The sequence below is a fragment of the Crotalus tigris genome, unplaced genomic scaffold (assembly GCF_016545835.1).
Source record: "Crotalus tigris isolate CLP2741 ecotype Arizona unplaced genomic scaffold, ASM1654583v1 scf7180000023598.3388751, whole genome shotgun sequence".
NCBI lineage: Eukaryota > Metazoa > Chordata > Lepidosauria > Squamata > Viperidae > Crotalus > Crotalus tigris.
The window spans coordinates 2917117-2940971 of NW_024100068.1; the positions used below are offsets into that span (position 1 = coordinate 2917117).

A 23855-nucleotide genomic window follows, 5' to 3' on the forward strand; every position below is an offset into this window, starting at 1 on the left:
GGAACAGTGCCAGACAGTGTCAGTGCTGGCATTAGGGCTGAAGTCAAGGCCTGGGGCTCTAGTTTGGACCCAGTGTCAGTGCTGCCAAGTGCTGCTGCTCAGGCTGGCCTAGATGTGATGGTGGTGGAGAATTGTTTCTCTTTTGTTGAGGTGAGGGGTGTGACAGAGTCAAGTTAGGCGTTTTCCAAATTTTTGACATGCTGAGCCCACAAGTTTGCCATCATTGGCTTAGACACTGTTTCCCAACTTTGGCAAGGACTTCAACTCCCAGGAGAATTCTACACATCTGAAAGTTGCTAAGGGTTGAGAAACACTGGTTTAAAGTGTTGGACCCCGACTGGGAATTATACACATTTTCATACTCACACTCATAGGCATCACTAAGATTATTGCCTCAAATCTCATTTCCAGCCAGAAAAAGGGATGCCGGTAGAGTCATGCTGAAGGGCTCAGGTTGGAATTAGGAAAATTTGCTAAAGGAATTGCTGAGGCAGAAAGTTGCAGCTGCAATGAGTGTAACAAGACCAGTAACGAATGGTGAGATTGCTGCCTAGCAAAAAGAAAGTTACAAGTTAGAAGGACAAGATAGAAGGATGTTAGCCGAGGCACATAGATATATGTGTATAAACTTTGGTAATCTCTTGCTTATTATAATAGTAAATCACACACCCCTTTTGATAAGAAAGCTTATTGGCATAAAGATGCAATGTATGAAGAAGGAGGGTAAAGTAGAAGAAACTAACAAAAAAACCCACCATGTGTCAAGGAACCAATAAGTAATTCTTAGGGTGTTAACTTCTTTAATCATAACTGTATAAATTTTGTGTCTGTGTATTGTTCGTGAGCTTGGCTTCTTTAACTGCTAAAACCCTTTTGCTGGAATACTCCAATACAAGAAGCTGAAAATGTTATTCCTTATGTCTGGTGGTCTTTATTTCAGTGCCAGGCTGTTTTGGGAACAATGCATCAGCTTGAAACTGCAAGCCCTCTCATCACAATTAGGTTTTCACCTTCTGACTCCACTGCTGGTGTCTCCTCACATCTACTCAGCACCAATTTTTTCAGACAAAATCATTCCTAGTTACATATTTTATGTCTTCCTTCTGTGAAGACAAACAGCTTTTCTGTTTTCCCAGGAAGATATTGGCAGAAGATGAACTAAACAGTGTTTTGTTCGTTTTCTTTTTGTAAATAAAGATTTTTCCATGGGAGAGATCATATTTCACAAAGTTTTGGCTGCATCTGACTTCTAATTTCTAAAATATTTATCTGCAAAGAAAACCACAGAGTCTTCCTCTGTTTCCACTGGGGCAAAATTTCATAGCTAACAATTGCATTTTTTTCTTCTACTTCCAAGTCAGCAGTGAGCCTGCATGACTTGGATCCTGTAGTATTTGATTTTTGCTTTTGTTTTAATTGCTCCAGTGGGAGGAAAACATCTTGGACATGATAGCTTCCCAGTCTCCTTTAAAGTTGCCTGAGCAACATAGAAAATGGCCAGCCTGAATGACTGGGTCACTGGAGATTGCATCTGCATGAGCAACTAACTGGGTCAGCTATGTTGTTTGATCACTGCTAATGTGTTCCAAGCTTGTTGTACTGTTAATTTTGCTTGTAGCATTGTTAGCAGAAATTGCATGCTATTTATATAAGTAGGCAGTCTTCTCCAACTTAGCACTTTCCAGTGCTACTGGGACTGCAATTCCCAAGAGTTAATGGGGAATTCTGGGAGATATAACAGATCCAAAGCACAGAATGACCCCAACTTACAGACAATTCCATCAAAATAGCACATGTAATGGTTACAGCTGTCAAAGGAGCAAAGGACATGCAAGCTGCGTGTTCTGTTGTCCATAAAGACAATTTGCTTCCTCAGGAGTACAAGAGTCCAACTATATGTCTGAAAGTTATTTACTTACATAATATTTGACCACTGGCTAGGAACTAAAATAAGTAGCTTAATTAGCTATCTATCTAGACCAAATTTAATTTTTCTTGAGTAGTTGGATTGTTGATATTCATCCTTCCTTCTGGCCCAAGCTTTCCAGATGTGGTACCCTTCAACTTCCATCCTCCCCTGCCTTCTTGCCTGGGAATTTTCAGAGAATGGATTTCTCAGCTAAAGCCAGCCATTTTTCTTCTTTAGATTTTACGAGATGAAAATGACTATAGTAGCTTGGTTTTAAAATTTTTTTTTAATAAAAATAAATAATAAATAGTTCCTACACTATATCCTCGCTTTCACTTATTGCAAGGAATATGAATAATGAAGTCAAACCTAACAGGAGAGCATTTTTGCTTCTCCCACCTTACAGTGGAATAATAATGAGCACTAGGGTGGGGAAAACCTCTTTTAAAAAGTTCACACCTTAATTGTAATTGTCTTCACACATCACATACACTGAATTATCCTACTCTTTTAAAATAGAATTCTGGCTGCAGATTTAGCCTACCTTTAAAACAAACCCTTGTGATTACATTTATTCTTGACCTTCCTAATGTATTTTTTGCTTATCTGAAAGATGTGATTTCCCTGTTGGCACTGATAAGAGGAGGTATTATCAAATATTGAAAAAGGTTAAAGGGCCATCACTGTGAAACAGATTAATAAAACAATGGAAATTGGCTGTTATAGCTTGGGCTTTAATTATATTATATCAAGGAAAAGCATCTTTGTTGTCATATTGTAAATAAATTATAAACACCTTGTACATTAGTATGCTTTCTTGCTTGTTCTTTGCGTATGAAGTATATTTTTGCCCCAGTTTTCCTTCAACTGCTTTAGCTAATGGTACTTTCACATGAGTCTTTCATTTTGCACTCCAACTGCTTCATTCACAGAAATTTCACAGGGATCCAAACATTGGCATCTTCCATTTACAACTTTACCAAAATCTTCCCCAAGCTGTTCACGTATATTTTTTTCCTTTCCACTGAACACCTATTAAAAAGAGAAAGGTGAATAGCTACAGAATACTTTCTGAGTCTCCTAAACAGATGGAAAATTTTAGATTTGCTAGCAGAGGCATATGGAAGGGGGGTCAAAAAAGTCAAGATGATGTTGCAACATATGATAGAAGCTCACCCCCGCCCTTTGATGTGTGTTTGGTGCACATGTAGCTTACATAGAGGTACTAATACCACTCTATAAAGCCTTAGTAAGACCACACCTAGAATACTGCAACCATTTTTGGTCTCCACGCTATAAAAAAGATGTTGAGACTCTAGAAAAAGTGCAGAGAAGAGCAACAAAGATGATTAGCGGACTGGAGGCTAAAACATATGAAAAGCAGCTACAGAAACTGGGCATGGCTAGTGTAGTGAAGCGAAGGACCAGAGGAGAGATGATAGCATTGTTCCAATATTTGAGGGGCTGTCACAGAGAAGGGGGTCAACCTATTTTCCAAAGCACCTGAAGGCCAGACAAGGAATAACAGATGGAAGTTGATCAAGGAAAGATTCAACCTAGAGATAAGGAGAAATTTTCTGACAGTGAGAACAATCAACCAGTGGAACAGTTTGCCTTAAGATGTGGTGGGAATTTCATCACTGGAAGCTTTCAAGAAGAGACTGGACTGCCATCTATCAGAAATGATGTAGAGTCTCCTGCTTGGGCAGGGGGAAGGTTGGACTAGATGACCTACAAGGTCCCTTCCAATTCTTGTTATTCTGATTCTGCTTACATTGCCAGGGTTGCCATCTTAGCTTCTTTTGACACTCCCCTCCCATGAATCCGCTGACCACAGGCTACACGTGGCTCATTTAGCAACCATTTAATATTAAGCAAGAATTATCTGTGATTTTCTTTTCCCCATTCCTGTCCTTTCGAATGCTCACCTCAGTGCTGGGATAATTAGCAAGAAGGGAATTAGTGTCTGTATTTACATTCGTTGGAGAAGAAGGAATTACAAGAGAGTAGGCAGGCATACAAGCTGGTGGGGAATATATATCAAAAGTAATGCAATGGCACTAGCAGCACAGAATGAATTCAGGGCTGGGAACTGGATGCATTCTATGTGAACAGAGAGGGTGTTCCCCATTATACGCCTGCTTATTCCCCTGTAATCCTTTTCGTCTACAATCTTTCCATTCTGTGAAAGAGGAAAAATGGAGAGATTGCCTACAGAGATTGTTTGGTTTTCTCCCTCCCCCACTTCCCCTCCTGTGCTTATGTAATCTTTCCACTCTGGGGTGAGACAAAAGAAAAAAAAAACTAAGGCAGTAGGCAATCTCTCTTATATCTGACCAGTTTTTTCCTCCCCTCTCCTAGCAGAACATAAATATTGGAGAGGAAGGGATTACAGGAGAATAACTAGGCACAGAATGGAGAATATACCAAGCTGTTTGTGTTGTGTGCTTGCAGCTCCCAGCCTCAAACATGTTCAGAACTGCCTCATACTTTTTTGATATGTATTCCCATTGTGTGTCTGCTTCCTCTCTTCTAATCCATTCTTTTCCAATCTGTCTTCTCTGCAAGAAGGGGGAAAAATAAAAAGAACAGATCAGGCAGAGGGCAATGCATACTAATTATAATGGTAATCACATGACTGAAGGACATTGCAAAGGTCATAAATGCAGGCATTGACCGTGAAGTTATTTTTTCGGTACAGTTATACTGGAGCTTCAAATGGTTGCTGAATAAGATAGTAAACAGATCTACCTGTAAATTCCTGCACACCTGCTAATCAGCCATAATCTGGATATTGAGACAAGATTGCTCTTCCAGCAGTTAATGGTAATCTCTCTACCACAGGGTGATTCAAAACACAATTTCCTTGTTGTTATTAGCAGTCAGGAAATAGCCCTCTAAAACAGGCCCAAAGTCTATTGCCATGTGGCCCAAAATCCAATGCTGCTCCTTCCCCACCCTGGCTGAATATGCTTTTCTTAGCCCACAAAGCATGCCCTAAAGCTAAAATAAGCTGCAATTATTTGATTCTTGACGGTTCTGGCTCCACAACCCACATCTCCAATCTTTCCCTAACCTCTTATTATCACATTATAAACTAATCCTGCATATGCAGACTCAGAAACAAGTCTCACTCAAGACTTGAGAAAAACGGGCACAAAATTGTGTCCTCCATTCTTTCAGTGTTCTATCAACAACACAAATGTTCTCCTTCCCTAATTTCTCTGCTCCTTGAACTTAATTAACACATTAAAGAAATCATCAGTCATAGGACCTCCTCCTTGTACTGCATATGGTCACTTTACTTTTCTAGAAAGTGAGAGGTGGGCTCAAAGGGCTTAAATATAGACCTGGAGCTCAGTTCATGGGAAGTTTTTAGCTGTTATTTGGAGGAAAATGTGGTGAAGTCTTGGAGAAATGGCTGTTCACTAGAAGAATCTGCTGCGGGTCTTTGTAACAGAGGAAAAGTACTAAACCTGAATGCAGGATCCAAGCTTTCCAGAGAAATGACTGTTTAACAAATCAGCATCTGAGCCTTCTAGAGGAAAAGAAAAAAGCAACAGTGCTACTGTAGACTAGAGAGTAACTGTCTCCTTTTGTTGTAACTGAATTGGAAACTAAGAGGCTGGGCGGGGTGAGCTAGTTAGCAAATAGCCCACAAGACTGCCTGGCAAATTGCAAGGTAGCAGAACTTTCCCAGGCAAGGTGGGAGGGAGTGGCTATAAAGAAAATCAGTACCTTGGGAGCAATTATTTAGCCACAGAAAAAGAGGAAAATGGAAGCACAAGCTGATAGATATAAATAGAGACATGCAGAGCTTGGTGAAGGAAAGGAAAGGAAAGGAAATGCAGCATTTAAGAAAAGCAGAAAGTAACAGAGCAGCGATTTAGGAAATAGAAGTTTTGTAATATGCTTTCACATAAAATAGCTCACATAAGCCTGGTTAGTAAAATTCTCTCAAGAAAAGTAGCATTGAGCACAGGCTTTGCATTAAAGATAATCTTAGGCCAAAGATCAAGAAGCAAGCAGATGATAAAGAACTCTGGCTGAGATTTTGGTCAGAAGTAGATATGGGCTACTATTGATGAGAGAATCTAATGAGCTGTTAGATAACTTTCTATGTTCCTACATATCCTCACACAATATGTTGATGTGCTAGCACTGCCTTCTCTAGTTTCCAGCAACAGCAGAGACTCAATGGTCTAAGAAATTGCCAGGGTGTAATCAGTGCTAGTCCTTTTCCAATTTGTTCCTATTTGTCAGGTTTTTTTTAATTGTAGTCCCTGAAATGGGACAAATACTTCAAATAGGGTCTACGTCAGAGTAGAGTGCAACAATTACTTCCTGCAATTTGGATTCTCTTCTACTGTTAATGCTTTCCAATTTAATATTTGACTTTTTAACAGTTGCATCAAATTGCTGGCTCATTTTTAACTTATGGTTGACAAAGACATCCAGGTCCCTTTCTGGATATTTGTAACAAGCCAGATTTCAATATTTTTCCTTATATTTTCCTACTTGAATTTGATCCCTACATTTCTCCTTGATAAATTCTATCCTATTAATTTCCATCAACTTCTCAAATCCATCTAGATCAGCAGTTCTCAACCTGTGGGTCGCGACCCCATTTGGGGTCGAATGACCATTTCACGGGGGTCGCCAAACAACACAGTCCGCCATTTCCCCCCCCTTTTCCTCAGCTGTGCTACTCCCTTTTATTCTAATGGCTTTTGAAAGCCAATAGAATAGACTCTCTTGAATAGAGTCTAATTCTATTGGCTTTCAAAAGCCAGTAGGAATTGTCCAGACTGTCTCTGCCCTGCTGAGCCCACCAAAAGTCCTATTCTGCAAACGGTGCTGCACCAGTTGAGTAGTCCTCGACTTACAACCGGTTGAGTAGTCCTTGACTTACGACCGGTTGGGGGTCACAGCATTAAAAAGGTTGAGAACCACTGATCTAGATAATTTTCATTTTCTTTTCATTATTGCCAGCTTTGTGTTATCTGCAAAACTGGTAAGTATCTCCTAGATTCTGCCATCTAAGGCATTACAAAAAATGTTGAACACAGTTCTGTGGCTTTTCACTTAATTCTTCCTCCCAAGTTAAAGTAGAACCATTAATGAATACTATATTGACATATTCAATCAGCTTGCTAATAGTAGCCCATCTAACAGTAGAATATCCAGCTTATTTTATCTTTTTATAAAGACTATCATAGAATATTATAGCTACTACAAGCCTGCTGTTCCTCAAGTTCTCCTTCTCTTTTACAAAAATAGTAATGATATTTGTCTCCTCCAGTCCTCTGGGACCTCACAGTCCTTCAAGAGCTCTCAAAGTTTACCAGGAGTGGTTGTACAATCACCTCTACGTCAGGTGATCCCAGGTATTCCTTCAACATCCTGGGATCTAATTCATCTAGCCCTGGAGACTTGGAATTCATTTAAATTAGCTAAGTTCTCTCTGACCTTATCCTAAACTGTAATTCCCTCTTTACATAGTGGCAAAATCACAATCAGCTACATCTCCATTTTCCTCTTCATCATTCCATGAAGGTCTTTTTAGAATTGTTCTTTTGCCTTCTTTGGGTTTGTGATTGTACAGCCACCCATCTCAAACCAATGACTCTGCAAACAGTCATAAAAACAGTGAAAACACATGGACATCGCCCAGATTAACAAAGTGCGTGTCAGATGTTGGGGAACCAGGACAATGATGATAAGTGGGCTACTGAAGCAAACCATACATAGATAAGAAAACCTGGAATTGATGGAATGAATAGAAATAAAAATGGAGCAACACCCTCCATGCAAGGTCTCATGGAATATTCCTTTATTATGATAAAAGCCAAAAAGTAAAATTGCAAATATGTTAAGACTCCAATATTAATCAGGAAGTTGGATTTTATGCTACAGCTGACTTACTTTATACCATAACATCTGTACAAATGTCAGAAGTAATAACATGTTTGGTTTGACAGCCTTCCCCTTCCAATTTAAGGAACCATACTTGGGTTCCATTCTTTCCCAGTTACACTGATCTTCACAAAAGTATAGATAGCAATCTGTAAATTACATGGAATAAAGAAACTTTGTCCAGCTGCAATTGTAGGAAAGGGTTCTAATCCAATGACACCAAGCATAAAGAACATGTAAGGACCCACCTCAAATAACCACCCAAGAAAGCAGAACAGGCATTCTCAAAAGGAGATTTTTATTAGGGGCTAGTGACAGTAGGGAAGTCAAGGCGAGATCTGGAGAAAATCCCGCTTGAATAGTATAATTAAACCAGCAATATTCCTCCTCTCACCAAAGTCATAATGTCCATTTGAAATCCAGCCAATTCACAGGTGGAACAATGAGCGGGTAACTGGTACAGTTGGCCCGCATCTCAAGGTCTTCTCCAGTTTTCGTTTCTCTGTAACCGTCTCCCTGATAAAGTAGACACATTTCTTTCTCAAGTGGATAGAGGAGGAAGAAGGAAAGCAGAAAGCAAAAATTATCACAAACGAAAGCAAACATCTCCCTCCCCCCTCAGTAAAATGGCAGGCCCTAAAGCAAAGCACAAGAATATACATGGAAGGGAGACAATAAGGGTTTGGGGACCTGACAGAACTTCTGAAGCTCAGTCCTCAGGTATGGCAGGAAATCCTACAGATGTTGCTAATCTATTTTAAACATTACAAAAGTAAGAAAGATCAATGTTTTACTGGGCAGTCTGATTCTCTCTTCCACTCAAATATGATTTCAAAAAATAAAGAAACAATACCAAGACTTAAACTTTAAAAACACAAAATATTTTATTAAAAATGCACATACAGTATATATATATATAAAGTTCCTGATGATAAAAGACAAGTCAATTCTTTACAATAATGTGGCTGGCAACATTTCTGCACCAAAAGTTAGCCTGTTACATTATTTTCAGACAAATATCTGTCAACATCCTCTCCCCAAAATGCCGGTAGGCATGAATAAGCCTGCACATTTCAAAATGTGTCTGCACCAGAAGAGTCTGAACTCCCATGAACTGAACTGAAGCTCAGAGTTTTGTCCTCTATGTCAGCAGATGGCACCTTCACAGCTACTTTACCTGGTGCAGGAAGGGAACTTAAATGGGATATGAACTCTGTCCCTGAAACAGAAAGAACATTTAGTCATTTGCAGACCAAGTCACCCAGCTACACACTGAAAAACGCCAGCCTACTACTATCTTCATTTTAGAAAACACTAAGATCCTGCATGTTTGTCTACTGCCAAAAAATCATGAGACTGTTTTCCACAGGGAACTAAAATCATGATTCAGATTTTCCTAGATACATTAATAATTGGTAGCAGTGAACAATATAAGTTAACAGTTCAACTCGCTATTTCTTTCTTCTAAAAAAAGTGGGAAAATATCTCTCTCTCTCTCTTTCTCTCTCTCTCTCTCTCTCTCTCTCTCTCTCTCTCTCTCTCTCTCTCTCTGGCTCAATATAGCATATGCTTAACTAACTTTGTCTGAAACTGTGCCTAAAACTAAACACAGAGCAGGAAATCATTGTTATACTATGACATCCAATGATTGGAGGTAAACTAGGTAATACAAGGCTCATGGTTGTAAATTATATTTAAGGAACCTGAAAATATGGGTTGCATTCCAGGATCAGGCTTGTGATTGGTTTCCCTTATTTTCAAGGCAAACAAAATTATAATCTTCCTTTCTCATTAATATGCATAGCAAATTACATTTTATTTTCAATTCTAAAGGATTGAAAACTCTTTCCCCTTCCCTTGCTTAATTATCTAGCATGACTATGCAATGGCAGAAGATTTATGTAATCTGTTCCAAATTGTGCTTCAGAGACTAATAATTAGCTGATCAAAACTGACATGAAAGCTTCTCTTTTAATGTTGTGTTCAAGGGGTGGGTGTCAGTTTCTGAAGTCTCCATCTGGACTGCCCAAAATGCACCCCCAAAAGATCTACCTCCAGTCCATCTTGTTGAGAGTTAAGAGTCTCAAAAAAGCCCAGTTCTTTATTACACATTGAGGTGCTATTCTGCGTCCTATTGTCATGTAAGATATTAGAACAGGATTGGTCAGTCTTTTATTTTTGCTATTGAGGGATACTATCAACCTGGGCATAATCTGCTGGATGTAACACAGTGTGTATAACTGAAGGAAGTTGAAACAAATCTCTTCTCTCGCCAAGCCTCCTTGCTTCTCTTTCATAGACTTCTATTTTCTCCTCTCATTCTCATTTTGACACAAGCTGCAGAAAAGGAACAACTTTTATCATAGGTCTTCAACTGATCTCTTCTAGAGAACTTTAGATACTAGACTATGGATTGCACACTGCCACCACTACACTAGACATATGTAGTGAGGCTATATGCAAATGAATACCAACGTGATTAAAAAAAAAAAAACTTTTTTCCTGATGTTTTGAAAAGAGCACAGGTTGAGACAAAAATATTTACGTTTTCAGGGTCAGTACTGGACATTAAATATTTCTTTTCAGGAATATCATACCACAAAGAGCTCCCATTGCTTTTGGAAGATGTTAAAGTACGTTTTGAACATACAGCAAAATATGTAGGTCCCAACACAGAGAAACCAAAATCTAACAGGCTATCGCTCTATACAATACTGAACAATCACAAATTTTCTAATCACAAGAGAAAATTGCAATGCTTAAGTGGGCAAATAGCTTTATTGTTTCACTGAATATCTACAGGCATATGCCAAAAATCTGACTTATTTCAATATTCTTTGTAGTTTGTGCACTTTTCCTTCAAGACTGAGTGACAGATGCTAGATCAGTGGTTCTCAACCTGTGGGTCGGGACCCCATTTGGGGTCAAATGACCATTTCACGGGGGTCGCCAAACCACGCTGTCCGCCATTTTTTTCCCTTTTCCCTAGCTGTCCTACTCCCTCTTATTGGTGGCCACACCCACTTGGGGGTCACCACAACATGGGGAACTGTATTATGGGGTCACGGCATTAGAAAGGTTGAGAACCACTGTGCTAGATGCTGGTGAAACATAAAAGAATATTTAGATGTCATAACGCAACTATATGTTTTATAAGCATGGTCTTTAAAGCAATGCTGTCAGAAAGGTTAATGAGTTGTGTCTATCCTTAATGGCATTCTTTAAACTAATCACCCAGTCTAACAACTTAAGGGCTATTCATTTAAACAAAAAACAAAAGCTAAGAAACCTGAAAAATGCTTATTTGGCTACAAGCTAATATAGAAAAAGAGTCTAGCAAGATGTTGAAAATGCTATAAACCATGTGTAAGCACTAAGCCTAAACATTTAAAATCATATTTTATATCGATACATTTCCAAGTGTGACCTGGGAATCTAGTCCTGTACTTCCTGTAAAAACTTACCAGGTCTTTCTCATAGGAAGCAATTTTGATGTTTAAGGGCCACAGTTGATCTTTGAATGACATTATCAATGATGGTATTCCCATAAAAAGGATGGGTCCAAGAAAAAAATGACATAATTAAAATGTAAAGTTAAATAAAATTATACAAGATAGAATATCCTTCTGTTAAAAATTGTACACTGATGGCAACTTCTGGAGAGGCATTGACAGGCTGCATTTGGTGCTACTATGTATAACTATAGAGGGTGTCTCTCTGCTCAAAAAGAAAATCAGTACTAGTAGATAAGAAAACATAGGATCCAGGGATATGCGATAACAAAAATGCCTGCTCAATATGAACAGCAGTGAAAAAAACCTCTAAATCTTAGTGGAGTTAACTCATCACACTTTGTATTACTGTTTTAATTAGACTCTGGCTTAATAAGCTAGGTGACTTGTAAATGTGTTTTGAACAACCATGATTTGTTGACTAAACTATAATAAAATGTAACATGGCTAAGCAATATATTGAAAACTGTTAGAGAAGGTATTGAATTGTTTTAATCTATATTTATATAAATCTTTATTGGCCCTCACCAACTTTACACCATCTGGATGTTTTGGGACTTCAAGTACTAGAAGTATATTCCTAGATTTAATATATATCATCCCAAATTACATTGACTTCTGACTAGTATTTTCAAAGTTTGAACATTCATTATTTTTGCAATAACATATCCAGTTAAGTATCCTCACAATTTTTGCAAGAGTTTTCATGCTTATAAAAAATAACAGCACACAACAAACAAGATTCTAGGTCTACACTATTCTCATCTTCTGTAGCTCTAATGCTATTCAGTCATTGAAAAGCAATAGCATCAACAGCAAACAGCACCCTAAAATGTCTTAAATTTGCTCATAAAGCTTTCCCCTACTTTCTTTTGTTTTCTATTTCAGATCTACACAAACTGTACTTAGTATTCCATGAAAATCTACTCTCAAAATAGCTGATATTCTGTTTTGGAACCATCAACCTCCAGGCCAAAGACTTTTCAGCATTGAAGGCCCAGAGGTTCAACTCAGATTCCTTTTACCCAGTTTGTATTAATTACACCTGTTGCCAGAGTTCCCACTGTGGCAAAGCAGACACTTTTCCAACACAAAATGTACACAAGTAGTATAATGGGTTGGGTCTGAAAATGGTTTCGGTATGAAAGATGCTGCTTCCTCTGAACATTGCTCAAACTTACCTTACCCATCCTATTTCATTCTTTTAATCTGTCCTGTGCTAACTACTCTTCCTTTCTCTAAATAACTGTCTTTACATACAATAATAAACTTTACTTTTGGGACCCTATATTTTTCAACAGTCTAAAATCTTTGAATGGTCCTTTGAAGAAACACATGATTTTAATTTGGTTTTCTGCTACAACTCATGAATAAGCTACTTGTTCACACTGAGAACATTTTATCCTGACCTACATGTTGTTGCTATATTCTGTGTAGCCATTTAATTGAATGTTATCCTGTATTACCTGTCCTGCTTTCATCTATCACTTGATAAAGTCTTCTGATAATGACTCTTATATGGGGTTGGCATTGCTATTCATAAAATCGTCACAGACTTCCGACAACCAGCTAGGTTGGTTAGTTGAATCTAAAACTTACAGGACAAACATGCAATAAAGATTTATACATATTTTCTCTAAGGTACTGCTTCAGTTGCATTTTAGCAGCAATCAAGGCAAAATGTTTCTCTGCTTAATGTTTATATGGATTTTATTTTATTTTGGGGGCTTTGTAATGCTGTTCTTCTTCCAGATTTCACTTTAAAAGAATAAAGAGCAACTTGGGATGCTTCCTGCAGAAGGTTTTCCCAGTTTACTGCTTTTCCAGATATATCTGATTACAATTCCCACCACTCTTCAGACAACATTACTAATTAAGGATCAAGGGAATTATGGTTAACATATCTCGAAGGCATCGGTTTAGGGAAAGATATCTTGAAATACGGACAAATTCTCCTCCCAGATGTATAAATGTCAACTCTACACTGCCACTATTTTCTCAAGCGTGTCCGTCAGATATGTTAGAATTTTCAGTGTGCATAATATCTCAGCCAACAAGGCCATCAAAGTGGAAGTCCAGCACATACAGAATTGATCAAATTTGGAAGCCTACACTATCACATCTGGAAATGGACACATAATATACTAACATGAAGGCTGCTTTGCCATTAGTATTTACCTTTCTTTCTTTCTTTCTTTCTTTCTTTCTTTCTTTCTTTCTTTCTTTCTTTCTTTATTGTATGGCACATTTACATCACAGTATTTACATTGACCAACTGGGAAAGAAGATGCATGGAATGCCATACTTTGCCCAAATCACCCAATTTGATTTGTTTTCTCTTAGAAATGTTGTCTACACTTCTAGAGATTTTAGAAATACTTTTCATGGACAAATTGATGAGAAAACTCCATACAATTACAGCATTTTCTTACTGATATGACTATGGTCTGTTTTAAAATATTTTCCAATCCTATATATAAGAAGCCAGAAGGGGGAAAAGTATCAGATTACAACCTAATACAAAAATAAAATGGCTGAAATCTATGAAAAGAACACCTGGAAAAACAGATCTAGCAAAATATTCATCTTCCATTAAGAACAGGGCAAAAAAAGTGACTTGTTTCTTCTACTGCCAGGTTCTGACTGCTTGGCTTTGTTGACTATCAGCTTCAAAGTTTGAGTGTGGTTGCCTTAGTGCCCTCCAATGAGTTTGTTTCAAGCCTGATCCTAAGAGATCTAAGTAGACAGCTGCAACCTCCCAACTCAATGCTTTATAGGTTTCCAGAAAAGAAGCAACAAATCTTTTGCTCTTTATACAATCATATCCTTGCTCCTCTTTGTTCTTTTCTCTCTTCTTTTTGCCTGCTTAAAACACCTGGATTGTATTTATATATTTTCTGTTTATTCTTCTGAGTTATCTATCTGTCCTGGATTGGATTGAAAGCAACCTGTTCTGTCTGGGACAGCATAATTTATATATACAATTATTTTGTAAAACACATAACTCATTGCTGAGGACATACTGGAAAGGTTTACTGCAGCTCCTTAAGGAACATGGCAGCCACTCTATAGTTAGACAGCAGCAAGAGTATCCAAATAGGGAAGTTATATTATCTTTGCTGGAGTAGTCATTTTTATTAGCCTGATGAAAAGTACTAAAGAAAATGCAGACGTTCTGAAGAACTAAAATATCCAACCTGATTCCGTCTTCATAATTTGAAATGTTTGGAGTATTAAGCAGCTAACTGAAATGTATAACAAAAATAACTTCATCTTGTTTTTGATTCATGATATTGTTGTTCAGAAGTGGCTTTACTGGTAGACACTTGCTCAAAAAACTACAATTTATATCCTCCTCGCCCATTTAGTTTAGCGCTATATGAGAATATTTGGAAGAGGATGAGAACTTAATCGTGGTGGTACCAGTAGTAGGAAAAACAATTTGGATAGGAAGAGGTCAGCCTGAGATTCTATATGCTTTAGCTCTTTTTCAAGGAGATACATGAAAGGCAACCATGTGAATAGATATTATCTTACACATACTTGCCATCCTGATGAGGTAAAACCCATACATACATTTACCACTTGAGATGAAAGTTAGGATTAGAAATTACAACATTTTTGCTTACCACAATTAACATATCTTGCTGGCAGCATGATTAAAACCATGATAAAGTTGATTTCAGACAGGAATTAGAAAGGTGAGTAAGAAGCAGGTATAAACGCTTCTGCATTTAGATTTGATATAGAAATGGCTAGTTTATACTACTATGTAAAAGTAAAAAGTTGAGGTTCTATGTCACTTCTTATTCTACAGCACCAAAGGGAGTCAGAAGCCAATGCCTTTTCCTTCTTTTTCCCTTCTTCTCTACACTTCTCTCTTCCCTTTTCCACTCCTCTATTTTTCTTATTATTTGCTTTTGTATTTTTGTGTTTTATATTGTAAACTAATAAAAAAGATTGACATGAAAAAAGAAAAAAATACTAATATATAAAACACATATAGTTTCCACAACTAGAAGCATATCGGTGCCATAAAAGTAATACTATTTGGTCCCTCCATAAATAGGACCCAGGCAAATGTCAGGTTTCTAGAATTGTGTACTGACCAATACTTGGCACTTTCAATTTAAAAAAGATTGTTTGTAATTACAGTTCACATGGCAGTTCCAAGGTGAGCATACTGAATTATAGCGCTCATTAAAATTATCATATTTAAAAAGATGCATTTATCTCTGGAAGACTCAGTTCTCTTTAGGTTCAGTTTAGCACTTTTACATTTAATGCTCGATGATATGTAGCATCTTTTACATATTATGTAATCAGTGAAAAACTATGCCTTTTGTTCTTCCCTTTTGTTTGTATTTTTAAAATTTCTTTACATTGCTTAAGATTCTTTCAACAGCACAACTGCAATACCTCACCATATTCCAGTTGTGATATGCTGGCAAAATCAAGAAGACGTGAAATAAAGTGTTTCTGAAATATATTAGGCTTCCTAAGGGGTGAAGTATAGAATGAAGAAATATGAAGTAGTATTTTAACAGGCAGTGGTAAGATGTTAATGTAGACTATACTTGCTGCAGGTGAAGGGGGCAGTTACTTCTTCTAATTTTTAATTAGCTAGATTTAATTTATTTAATTTTGAATTAGATATTGATTGGGGGTTTTTTTCTATGTGAATGTGTATGTGTGTGTAGTCCTTGGTGCTCTCTGAGCTTGGTTATATTCTCTTCTACACAAACACACACAAAACACTTTTAAATATATATTTCTGCATTAATTCTTTGTATTATCCTTACTTGTTTGATACAATCCTTAATAAAATTATTGAAATGAATTATATTAGACTTCCTGAAATTTAAGAAAATATGGAAGAGCTACAAGGAAATTCAAGAATGATACTGACTAAAAGATGGCATATATGGCATATACTCCATAAAATATTAAAGCACTATGATAATTCTATATTAAACACTAATAGTGGAAGCAGTCTTAAGGCCTTCACACCCACTGGAAGTTTTCAAGTTAACAAGACTGCCAACACAACCCTAACTACTTAATTGCTTTAGTTTAGTTAATTAAGAAGGAATATTTTTCAAACAAATGGGGTGACTGTGAATCTTTATGTCTAAACTAGACTTGTCCTTTGCACGTGTCTGTTATATAAAGGCTACTATCATTCTTCTAGTGTTTTTTTTTAAAAAAATGATAACACTGACAACCCAGCACAATTTTATTACATCTGTTTAGCTGCTCACCCAAGAACTTTAGCAAAACTATTTGCTAACCAAGGTCAGCATCAGGCATTTACAAGTAAATCTTTTGTATATTCCTAAAGGTTCCAGGTGATTGTGACAACCACAGAATAATGTAGCATTTAAAATGTATTATGAAATTATGTTGACAAACTAATACTATAGAAAGAATCTTGGAAGCAGTCCTTTTATCTGCATTATGAGCATGGATGAGGGAACCAGAAAATTTCATCAAGGGGAGTGCATTTGCAAGGAACAAGGAGAACTAGTATTCCGAGGCTTTTCCATATATTCCCAGGGTATTTTTTTTAATTTTTCAGGAACGACCCAGACAATAAACAATAATATGCCACAGATTTTCACTGTTTTTTTCAAAGTTTTCGTAAGTAGCGCTCAGGCGTTATAAAGATGTTCCTTGAACCACAAGAGCCAATATAGCACATTAAACATTAGCAGGAAGTCCCAAGTTTGATTCTTCACTTAAAAATAAAACTTGAGAAGAATAGCTCATGCTTGGACCAACTTATATGCAGTTGTTGTGAGAATGCAATCAGAGGAGGCGGAGAAGAAGCCCTTCCCCCTGCCATGTTAAACCATCTTTTCCAGAGAAAAAGGTAAACTAAACAGATACAGGTCCTTCCTGGAAACAGAGGTTCTCAGGATCCTAATTATACATCATGTAAGAATTCATATAGATCAGTGTTTCTCAACCTTGACAATTTTAAGGCATGTGGACTTCAACTCCCAGAATTCCACAGCCAGCAATGCTGGCTGTGGAATTCTGGGAGTTGAAGTCCACATGCCTTAAAATTGTCAAGGTTGAGAAACACTGATATAGATATACACCCTGCCTGCCTGCCTACAGTCATCATTTGTAAGCAGTTTTTCACATGACTTGTATTTATTGAATTTAAAAAATTCAACCTTATCCCCATTAGTTATTCAACAGTAATCATCACTTAAAGAAGCAAATCCCTTTATTGTTCCATTCATATATAATCTTGGATAATGTCAAGAAATTAAGTGTGCTTGTGCACATGTGCATAAACTTGCTTACACACTGCCTTTTTTTTTTTTTTTTTTAGAAAAAAAGGTTAGTGCAGGAAACACTTGTAAATCAAAAAACATTAAACCATGTAGAGATTATACAAGAATGAAAAGTTCACTGGAAAGGAGACCTTACAGTTGAGTTGTGAGGTTTAGTAATAGTGTACTGATCATCATTCACACATAACATCACTGGAAATAAAAACTGGTTCAAGTTCTAAGTTGTCATTGTTTGGTTAATAGTTTCAAGCTGCTGCAGCACAGCTGCACCAATCCAGCCAGACAGATTTTCACAGCAATGCTTTGATAGCATGGGGGCCCTTAAGTGTCAAGATATAGAAAAAGCAGCAGTTGTTGGCTGTGAAAACAGTCTGATGCAAACCAGATGGGGGCTCACTTGATGGGCAACATAAAAAAGAAAACAATGGATTCATTCAACAAAAGTCAAGCCACTGCCCAAGAGAGAGTGAACAGAACACAACAGTCAATCGGAATAGAAGAAAACAAGAAACAGTTGTGAAGCTCTGGGTGAGGAGATCCATGGCTCTTCAGACTAAACAAAATTTTGATTTCTAACCCTTAGATTAATTCATCTCATTCCATATAACCAATATCTCTTCCCATTTTCCAATATCTATGCAATTTCTTAATTTTGTTTTAAGCAAAAAACACCTTAGTGTGTAAGAAACTTTAAAGGATAATTAGTTATGTATTATCTTTCAATGTATTTTGAAAAGTACCTAACAAAGCAGAAGGGTCAGCTGTTGATTCTAAAATGGCTCAGTTATTCATCTATCAATAGCACTGTTGAATGCATTTTTCATTAAGTGATCAGAAATGGGTTTGGTGCATGAGAAACCTGACTGCTTGGAAAATTCCTGCTTATCTGCCACAGTTTCACAGTGGTCTAGTTCAAATTATAATCACATTAATAAGTAAAAAGCAAAATGCGTTAATTAATATAACATACTTTTCTAATACAGACATTTCAAAAAAAAAAGGAGAAGAAGAAGAAGAGGAAGAGGAAGAAGAAGAAGACTGCCAGGTTGGTCTTTTTGTCAAGGCATTCCTTAATTATCAGTTTTGGAAAAGGAGAGAAGGGGAACACAATTTAAATCCTACATCAATTTAGCCAGACCACGCACCTAAGAAGTCACTGTATTTCACAAAAACTCATGCCTTTTGATAACATTTGTCAGTCTGAAAAGTTGTTACCAGACTCCTCCTCATATTAATAATGATCTAATCACAATCAGTAGCAAGACCTCCTCATACTACTGTTACAAAAGAAGATGAATTCAGTAGTAAAATTTAAGAGTAAGTAACATGTACTTTGCAAGACTAAAGGGTTTATATTATGCTCATATTTAGTTATATGTTTTAGTTGACATAGCAGTGTAGGTATAAGTCAGATTAGAGGGGAAAACAAATTTATTGTAGGAGAGGTGTCAAACGCGTCATCAGCCATGAGTCCCTTTGCGCCCACAAGAAATCTAAGGCCAGTCTACCTTAAATTCCACTGACTCTTATCTATTGCCAATTTGCTTGGACCAGTTAATAGCTCAGATTCTTGTACAGACCTTAAGCTTGCTATAAATCTTTATATCCATTTGAACTGCCTGGACTTTCTGATTTCCCCAGCTCAGTAATCTGAACTACTAAATAATAATAATAATAACAACAACAACAACAACAACAATTATAATACCATCCTGCGACGATATCTGTAATACCATCAAACATCCACATCTGCCTATCCCAGGTCCTGGGTAAGGACTCGATAGGTAGACAAAATGTCAAATCCAGTCTGAACATTTGGCTGACTGTGCGATGATCAATAATAATAATAATAATAATAATAATAATAATAATAATAATAAAAAATACTGACTAACTCAGGACATGGCTATCAAACATCAAAAACATCTGCCAGACTATCCCATCTCCTTTACATGGATGATCTGAAACTGTATGGAAAAACATCATCTGAAATAGAATCGCTGCTCAACACTGTCCGTATATATAGCCAAGATATTGTAATGGAGTTTGGCTTGGACAAATGTGCCACACTTACTATCAAACAAGGAAAAATAGTGAAAACTGAAGGAATCAAGATGCCCCACGAAAATAACATTAAGAGTCTGGATGAGGAAGAGTACTACAAATACTTGGGTATCCTTCAAGCTGACAACATCAAGCACACTGAAGTCAAGAAAAAGGTTAGAGGTGAATACATCAAGAGAGTGAAGAAGATCTTAAAGTCCAAACTCAATGGAGGAAATACCATAAAGGCAATCAACACCTGGGCAATTCCAGTTATTAGGTACACAGCTGGAATAGTGGACTGGACTCAAGCAGAACTAAAAGCAATGGATAGAAAGACCAGAAAAATAATGACAATGAATCACGCCCTTCATCCACGCAGTGACATAGACAGACTTTATCTACCAAGGCAAATAGGTGGGCGTGGAATGCTACAAGTACATCAGATGGTTGAAGAAGAAAAAATGGCTTTGGAAGAATACCTGAAGAACAATGATGAAGATGCACTGAAATTAGTATATCAGGAAGGCTTACTGACTACTGGAGAGACCAAACTGGCCTACAAGAAAGACCAAATGAAGAACAGAATAGAGGCATGGGAAAACAAAGCACTACATGGCCAATACATTAAAAAAATAGCTGGGAAAGCAGATAATAACAAAACCTGGCAATGGCTAAGAGCAGGAAAATTGAAGAAAGAGACCGAGGGACTAATTCTGGCTGCACAAGACCAAGCCTTAAGGACAAATGCATACAAAGTCAAAATTGAGAAGACAGCAACAGACAGTAAGTGCCGCCTATGCAAAGAAGCTGAAGAAACAGTGGACCACCTGGTAAGCTGTTGCAAGAAGATTGCACAGACTGACTACAAGCAGCGGCATGACAAAGTAGCAACAATGGTGCATTGGAAGATCTGCAAAAAATATCATTTGCCTGTAAGCAAAAACTGGTGGGATCATAAAATAGAGAAAGTCATAGAAAATGATAAAATTAAACTGCTCTGGGACTTCAGAATTCAAACAGACAAGCACCTGCAACATAACACCCCAGACTTAACAATTGTCGATAAGAAAGACAAAAAAGTCTGGATAGTGGACGTGGCAGTGCCTGGAGACAGCAGAATAGAAGAGAAAGAACTGGAGAAGATAACAAAATACAAAGACCTACAAATAGAAATAGAAAGACTGTGGCAAAAGCAAGCAAGGGTAGTACCAATAGTCATAGGCTCCTTGGGTGCAATCCCAAAACAACTGGAGCACCACTTGAACACCATTGGCATTGACAAATTCGCTATTAGTCAATTGCAAAAGGCGGCCTTACTAGGAACTGCTTCCATCCTGCGACGATATCTGTAATACCATCAAACATTCACATCTGCCTATCCCAGGTCCTGGGTAAGGACTCGATAGGTAGACAAAATGCCAAATCCAGTCTGAACATCTGGCTGACTGTGCGATGATCCATAATAATAATAATAATAATAATAATAATAATAATAATAATAATAATAATAATAACAACAACTACTGGAGAGACCAAACTGGCCTACAAGAAAGACCAAATGAAGAACAGAATAGAGGCATGGGAAGACAAAGCACTACATGGCCAATACATTAAAAAAATAGCTGGGAAAGCAGATAATAACAAAACCTGGCAATGGCTAAGAGCAGGAAAATTGAAGAAAGAGACCGAGGGACTAATTCTGGCTGCACAAGACCAAGCCTTAAGGACAAATGCATACAAAGTCAAAATTGAGAAGACAGCAACAGACAGTAAGTGCCGCCTATGCAAAGAAGCTGAAGAAACAGTGGACCACTTGGTAAGCTGTTGCAAGAAGATTGCACAGACTGATTACAAGCAGCGGCATGACAAAGTAGCAACAATGGTGCATTGGAAGATCTGCAAAAAATATCATTTGCCTGTAAGCAAAAACTGGTGGGATCATAAAATAGAGAAAGTCATAGAAAATGATAAAATTAAACTGCTCTGGGACTTCAGAATTCAAACAGACAAGCACCTGCAACATAACACCCCAGACTTAACAATTGTCGATAAGAAAGACAAAAAAGTCTGGATAGTGGACGTGGCAGTGCCTGGAGACAGCAGAATAGAAGAGAAAGAACTGGAGAAGATAACAAAATACAAAGACCTACAAATAGAAATAGAAAGACTGTGGCAAAAGCAAGCAAGGGTAGTACCAATAGTCATAGGCTCCTTGGGTGCAATCCCAAAACAACTGGAGCACCACTTGAACACCATTGGCATTGACAAATTTGCTATTAGTCAATTGCAAAAGGCGGCCTTATTAGGAACTGCTTCCATCCTGCGACGATACCTGTAATACCATCAAACATCCACATCTGCCTATCCCAGGTCCTGGGTAAGGACTCGATAGGTAGACAAAATGCCAAATCCAGTCTGAACATCTGGCTGACTGTGCGATGATTGATAATAATAATAAAGTTGGAAGGAACCTTGGAGGTCATCAAGTCCAACCCCCTGCTCAGGCAGGAAACCCTATACCATTTCAGACAAATGACTGTCCAGTCTCTTCTTAAAAACTTCCAGTGTTGGAGCATTCACCGCTTCTGTAGGCAGGTTGTTCTACTGGTTAATTGTTCTAACTGTCAGGAAGTTTCTCCTTAGTTCTAGGCTGCTTCTCTCCTTAATTAGTTCCCACCCGTTACTTCTTGTCCTGCCTTCAGGCACTTTGGAGAATAGCTTGACTCCCTCTTCTTTGTGGCAGCCCCTGAGATATTGGAACACTAACCATTATTAAGCAAATTGGCAGGAGATAAGAGTCAGTGGAATTCAACGTAGGCCGGACTTAGATTCGTGGCTGATGATGCATTTGACCCCTCCCTCGGGCTCAGCCTGGTCATCTCCTACAGTTATTTTTTTCTTTCAATAAACATTTGTAAGGAGGGTCCTGAATCAGGAAAATGTGAAATTAATTGCAGAGGTACTGCTGAAAGTCAATGTAGATTTGAAGATTAGGCTTAGGAAGGGCTGAGGGCTGGCTGAATGCTAACCTTTCAATAATGCCTAAACAAAGTCTCTCTTTCCTTTCCATCCCTGTCCAATTATTCAGGCCCTTTGCCACATGAACACCCAGTTATTCCCATTTTTCTACTCCTTTTCCAATCACCATTGTTTTCTTTCTTTTTTGTTGTTTCTTCTGGAGGAATATATATCTGAGTATATATTTTGGCATTTTGGTTTTTGTATTATGAGAAACAATTGTTGATATATGCACATGAAGATTATCAAATTTTACAATCGGGATAGTTTATTTTCAGGGAAAGATTCAATTAAGATTAATTTTGCCCTGGCCCTACCCTTGTTCAGAATGTGGCTTCTGCAGGTACAAATTGATACATACATACATAACATAGGATTGCCCTACCAAGAGCAAAATGGAAGGAATGTATGATATTTTTTCCACAGAAATGTGATACTAAAGCAGAGAAGGCTAGTATAAATAACTTGATTTTTTTTTTAAAAAAAGCATGATCTATTTTAATAAAGAATTCATTAAGGCCTGCCAAAAACACAGCAAGCAGTTGAAAACTACCATTATTCTTTAGAGGGATGAGGTACGTGCAGCATATTGAAACACTGGCAATTAGATTGTTACCAAAATAGGCATGACTTTCATTTAAAATCTTAAATGGATTTCTGAGTTAAGTGCTGTTTCAGTGAATTAATATAGATCTGCTTGATGCTGGATTAGATATAGAACAAAGCACACATAGTCTTACAATGATGGAGTGTTACAAACATCAAGCCAACATTGTTGGAATTATATATACAATATTAGTATATCCTCTTTTGCAACCCTAGGGGTGAGAACAAGGAGTTAAACTGCAATGAGTTATGGGTCAAAAGTAAATTCACTTTGTGCAGTTCTATGTGAAATAAATCATCTTTTTTAAACAATGAACTGCAAGAGTAAAGAAGGATATGCTTTTGAACTATGCCGCAAATGGGAAAGTTATTACTTTCTGTTTGTCTCGTGGCAATTAAATGTCAAGATTTGGCATAAAAAAGCAAACCTTTGTCACATTTGTGAAATTAGTTGTTACAAAATATTGTGACAGGGTACTGTTTTCAATGGTTTCAAAAAGAGATTTAAGTAACAATAAGCTCTGTTTATTGCAGCAAATGTAA

General features: G+C 37.4%; 1 protein-coding gene across 7 annotated transcripts in view; it reads right to left on the minus strand.

Moving 5' to 3' along the window:
- Positions 1–2688: 2688 nt before the first annotated feature.
- The window catches only part of KIAA0586 (KIAA0586 ortholog), an 81862-nt gene continuing 60695 nt past the window's right edge, over positions 2689–23855 (minus strand). For 6 of the 7 annotated variants that reach the window (XM_039319507.1, XM_039319506.1, XM_039319505.1 and 3 more), the window contains one exon: positions 8685–9044. In XM_039319507.1, coding sequence (XP_039175441.1) covers positions 8899–9044 — 146 coding nt within the window. In that variant the 3' untranslated portion in view covers positions 8685–8898. Of the gene's footprint in view, positions 2942–8684; positions 9045–23855 lie in introns of those variants that run through there. The other variant, XM_039319510.1, reaches the window with a different exon arrangement.